General features: G+C 45.3%; 1 protein-coding gene across 1 annotated transcript; it reads right to left on the reverse strand.

Annotated features, from left to right (window-relative positions):
- Positions 1 to 4,641: 4,641 nt before the first annotated feature.
- Positions 4,642 to 5,688, reverse strand: LOC121368487 (ankyrin repeat domain-containing protein 63-like). Its single transcript, XM_041493224.1, has one exon. The coding sequence runs from the start codon at positions 5,686 to 5,688 to the stop codon at positions 4,642 to 4,644; it is 1,047 nt and encodes a 348-aa protein (XP_041349158.1).
- Positions 5,689 to 6,000: the final 312 nt, after the last annotated feature.

Here is a 6,000-nt window from a genome sequence, read left to right on the forward strand (position 1 = left end):
TTGTATACAACTCCTACGATCGATTAGTTATTAATCTGAGCTACCGGCTTCGGTGGCGTCGTGGCAGGCCATCGGTCTACAGGCTGGTAGGTACTGGGTTCGGATCCCAGTCGAGGCATGGGATTTTTAATCCAGATACCGACTCCAAACCGTGAGTGAGTGTTCCGCAAGGCTCAATGGGTAGGTGTAAACCACTTGTACCGACCAGTGATCCATAACTGGTTCAACAAAGGCCATGGTTTGTGCTATCATGCCTGTGGGAAGCGCAAATAAAAGATCCCTTGCTGCCAATCGGAAGAGTAGCCCATGTAGTGGCGACAGCGGGTTTCCTCTCAAAATATGTGTGGTCCTGAACCATATGTCTGACGCCATATAACCGTAAATAAAATGTGTTGAGTGCGTCGTTAAATAAAACACTTCTTTCTTAATCTGAGCTCACCCATCGTAAGTTGTCATTTGGGGAAAGTACAACGCAACTGGCCAGCTTCGTCGTGCCAGTTGATAGTCTAAGATTAGCATTGCATTCTATTCCATCGGTTGCGTTTTTGACGCAAACGGATTTTTGTTTTACAGAAGTCGTCACACCCTACTTGTTATTGGCATATCTATCTACAACAGGGGAAACGAAGCATGTTTCCAAATATGTACCACTATCCATGAAGGGGTGGGACGTAGTCCAATGATAAAGCGCCCGCTTGATGCGCGATCGGTCTGGGATCGATACCCGTCGGTGTGCCCATTGGGCTATTTCTCGTTCCAGCCAGTGCATCACAACTGGTGGCAGGTAAATATGAAAAAGTAAATTTTAAATGCGCTTTTTATCTAGCTGGAGATGACCCTCTATTATTGTGCCCTGCTACTTTTCTCACTTTGTATTTTAAGTTATTTCAGACTACGTATGGTTCTGCCGTGTATGTTTTCTAAACCAGCCGTTTTTCTCACTTTGTTTTTAAGTTATTTCAGACTACATATGGTTCTGCCGTGTATGTTTTCTAAACCAGCCGTTTTTCTCACTTTGTTTTTTAAGTTATTTCAGACTACATATGGTTCTGCCGTGTATGTTTTCTAAACCAGCCGTTTTTGTCAAGATCGATTTACAGTTGATTACATGAGGGAATCTTTTATATACGTACGTATTGCCAACAAATTTTTTTTAAACTTATTATTAAAAAAAAGAAGATATGAGGCCCGTAGAAACCGGGTCACGAGGGAGCCAGACTCCCTACTTGAAGATGAACATACATGTACGGTTTTCGGTCCTACTCTATATAACTACAGAAATAAAGGCAAACATAAGGCTTCTGCCCCCCCCCCCCCCCACACACACACTTGAAGTTGTGCCCCCTCCCCTCCAGATATCATTCCTACAGGACTAAAAATGAGATGTCTGAGATACAAAGATCTGCTCGGGCAATGTCTATAGACTCAAAGTTCTCTGTGGCCTCTGTTAACCAAATCAATCATTATTTATGTTACTGGCGTACCTGTGGGGTGGGTGGCCTGGGACCATGTACTTCCAGTCATACCTCCTTTAATCCCCACACCCTTTTATATTTGTGTGTCTCACAATAACCCGACTTTTAAACAGAATGAATGCCCCCCCCCCCCCCCCCCTACCACCAGCATCCACCCCATTGTGGGTGGCCCACCAATATAAAATGCCGGCTACCTAACACCAGTGATTTATTATATGTGAATGCTTCTCCGCACCCTTCCCTCACTATTTCAATGATATTGAAATGATTAAAATAATACCAAAATATCCTATATGTTGAAATCAACAACTCGATATATTTACGTGAACATGTTAATAAACTTTCACTGTTTATTAAACACATATATTAATTGTTTCCACGAATAAAGATGTTTACAAACATTATTATTAGTCACTACATATGTACAAAACAAGTTTTCTGCCAGGCTTTATGTGTGGTCTAAAGGGTGAGAGGGAGGGAATGCAATTAGGAAAAAGAAAGGGTGGGGGGTTCTGGGCTTCTGCTGCAGATTCAATGGGGTTGTGCTGTGCTGGGTGTGTGCATCGCCTCCCTGGACATCAGTGTCATATCTTGGTCAGCTGGGTGTGTGCATCGCCTCCCTGGACCTCAGTGTCATATCTTGGTCGGCTGGGTGTGTGCATCGCCTCCATGGACATCAGTGTCATATCTTGGTCAGCTGGGTGTGTGCATCGCCTCCCTGGACCTCAGTGTCATATCTTGGTCGGCTGGGTGTGTGCATCGCCTCCCTGGACCTCAGTGTCATATCTTGGTCGGCTGGGTGTGTGCATCGCCTCCCTGGACCTCAGTGTCATATCTTGGTCGGCTGGGTGTTTTCTGGTGGAATATTGCATATCAATGTACTTTGAAATACTGTAAGTGTCCTTCAACACCCACCCACCCTGGGAAATGTGTCCAACCACACCTGGGGTTGTTACCGATTAAGGAATATATATTCAGAAAATTGTCGTTAGGTCTCCGATACCATCTACTGTTGAAATTAATGTTAAATTGCCCAACTTCAAATCAAGATTACTAGTAGAACAGATTCATGCTGGCACTAATTCTCGTTGGCACCATTCCGAGGATATGTTATATCTTCTTTTATTTTGACTCTAAATTGAGAACATTTTTGTTTTGTTTTCACTATGTAAGCCCATCTGGCTGTAGTCTCTATCAGTATAGGAGGTCCACACCGACTACAGATTCCACCATACACCCTGATTCCACCGTACACCCTGGTCCTACCGTACACCCTGGTCCTACCGTATATCCTGGTTCCACCGTTCACACTCATTCCACCGTACACCCTGGTTTCACCGTACACCCTGGTCCTACCGTACATCCTGGTTCCACCGTTCACCCTGGTTCCACCGTACACCCTGGTTCCACCATACACCCTGGTTCCACCGTACACCCTGGTGCCACTATATACCCTGGTTCCACCGTACACCCTGATTCCATCGTACTCCCTGATACACCCTGGCCCCACCGTACACTCTGATTCCACTATACACCCTGGTCACACCATACACCCTGGTTCCACTGTACACCCTGGTCCCACCATACACCCTGGTTCCACTGTACACCCTGGTTCCACCATACACCCTGGTTCCACTGTACACCCTGGTTCCATCATACACCCTGGTTCCACTGTACACCCTGGTTCCACCATACACCTTGGTTCCACAGTACACCCTGGTCCCACCATACACCCTGGTCCCACCATACACCCTGGTCACACCATACACCCTGGTTCCACTGTACACCCTGGTCACACCATACACTCTGGTTCCACCATACACCCTGGTTCCACTGTACACCCTGGTTCCACCATACACCTTGGTTCCACAGTACACCCTGGTCCCACCACACACCCTAGTTCCACCATACACCCTGGTTCCACAGTGCATCCTGGTTCCACAGTACACCCTGGTTCCACAGTACACCCTGGTCCCACCATACACCCTGGTTCCACCATACACCCTGGTTCCACAGTACATCCTGGTTTCACAGTACACCCTGGTCCCACCATACACCCTGGTTCCATAGTACACCCTGGTTCCACCATACAATCAGGACTATCGTGGCCCATGATGAATGAACTTCCATCCGGCCGAAAGTGAACTGTGTGTTGAGACCTGGTCCAGATAAAGCAAATCTTCGTTTATAGTAGTGCGACTAACATTACATTCGACCACCCTTCCTCTATCTCTGCTACATTATGATCTGATAAAACCCAATGACAGGTCATGTACATGTGACCTTGCGTCCGATCAATCACAGTACAGCTGGTAAATATGTACGATTCATTCGGAATACTTCGGCCATTTACGAATAATGCCAGAAACGAACTCGGCTTAGCTTTACAACGCGTATTCAGGAATAAGTGATAAGCAACATACAGTGGAGTGGAAACATGGTTGCGCTCGTGGTCAAAAATATACAAGTTTTTCAATTCGTAAATTAGTCTTTTTCAACATGGATTGTACATTTGAAAACCAAAACTGTCTTTAGCAGCTAAAAGTAGATCAATGACTCAACAATTTTATTCTGAAACTGGATGGATGGATTTTTTTTTCCTTCGGCGCCTTCAGAAATATTTTCAAGGGATCTCTTTACCATGAGGTACATCTATATAGATATTTATGTTAATGACGCCTAAAATTATCTTACATTCAAATAAATATGATCATGTATATGTTATGTACAATATTCTGTGATTTTAATAGAAAGGGCAAATGTTCTCTTGATATTTTCTGCAAATGTGTGTCTAATCAAATTATAGACTTGAGTCTGTCCAAATAACTTCGCTCCATAAATTAAATGAGTATTAACAGAGGTAGAATGCGATGTTTCTGTTTGTTTGTCTCTATTTCTATTGTTATATGTATGTGTTTTTCTATCTCACAATCTCTCTCTCTCTCTCTCTCTCTCTCTCTCTCTCTCTCTCTCTCTCTCTCTCTCTCTCTCTCTCTCTCTCTCTCTCTCTCTCTCTCTCTCGTAGTGGTATATGTATGGTATGGCTGGGTTTGTGTTCAATGTTGGTTGACAGAATCCATATAATGTTTTGGAGACTTCTGGCATCGTTGACGCACGAAAACGTGAACACATTCTGTTAATAAGATTTCCGATAACGCGATTAAGTTCAGGTCGGGTCTGGTTCCTCCTTTGAATTTGGCGCACGTATCCTCTTCCCACTTGGGATACTCGGCAGACGGAGCACGCCGCAGTTTGCTACAGGGTGCTGCACAACAGGAGAAGCTGGTCCCATCCTTGGCGATATCGGGGTCAAAGGTCGTGTTTTCGTGACGCCGTCGTAGTGATTGAAGGAATAAGACTCTCGAGGCAGACGTGCTAGCGGTGACTGTATTAACCTACTGAAACGTTCTTTCTCGTCCCTCGGGGCAAACAGAGGGGAAGGGGTCGGGCCAACAGACGGCGACATCATTACCCGTCGATAGAGGTCACTGTTGGGGCGTTGACACGGCGATGATCTGATGTAGGACGGTCGAATGGGCGTCCCCAGGGGGCGAGGGGATAGGGCGTAAAAAGGTGAAGAACACGGATGAAGAGGAGTGTTTCGGTTTCCTTCTCGTAACAACTCAAATAGAACAACCTTGTCTTTGACGTTGGCGTCGGCGAATGCGTCCTGTATGAGAGTCCTGCAGCATTCTGCGAGTCTCAGTTTGACCGCCAAGTCAAGCGCCGTCAAGCCTTGCTTATTGGCCATGTTCACGTCGACTCTCGACTTGGTGTTTTGGTGTTTCGCCAGTATCCGTATTGCCTTGTGATTGTTGTTGTTCACCGCGTGGATTATGGCCGTCGACCCGTCTTTGTCCTGTAAGTTGGGGTCGCAGCTTTTGCATTTAATGAGCAGACGAACGACGTCGGACTTTTCCTCCTCCATGCTGGCGTACATGAGCGCCGTGCGACCCGACTCGTCTTGACAGTTGACGTCACATCCGTGTCTCAGCAGCAAACGAACCACGTGACCTCTGATGTCATCTTGGTGAATGAACACAGAATGGATGAGCGGAGTTCTGGAATACGAATCTCTGATGTTGAGATTTTTGGTTCTTGATAGAATTGAACTCAAGCGATGGACCTTGCCAAAGGAGATTGCCATGAACAATCCCTTCTCGTCGTCCATCGTTGGAGAGATGATCTCACAGCTCCGTCCATCTTCCTTCATTGTTCTATATCTGCAAAAAAAGAGAATATTCGATCATTGTAATCTTGACGGCGAAAGTAGTTGGCCAAGATAAACGTGGATGCAGACTTTCGTTTCTGAAAAAGCAAACCTGAAGAAGTTCACTCGTAAAAATAATTAGAGTTAGAGCGAAAGTGCGGTTTGTGCAAATAAGGCGCCAGAATTGACTTTAGGTTGTACTATAAGAAATAACATCCCTTAGACGACAATGTTAACGTATATGGTTAAGGATCATATATGCAATATATAAACCAAACTATGTCTCATAAATGTGAATATTACAAACACTCCCCC

This window comes from Gigantopelta aegis, chromosome 1 (assembly GCF_016097555.1).
Source record: "Gigantopelta aegis isolate Gae_Host chromosome 1, Gae_host_genome, whole genome shotgun sequence".
Classification (NCBI taxonomy): Eukaryota; Metazoa; Mollusca; class Gastropoda; order Neomphalida; family Peltospiridae; genus Gigantopelta; species Gigantopelta aegis.

Bases quoted from the DNA above. Each gene is read 5' to 3' on its own strand.
- LOC121368487 (XM_041493224.1), bottom strand. From the start codon at position 5,688: ATGAAGGAAGATGGACGGAGCTGTGAGATCATCTCTCCAACGATGGAC.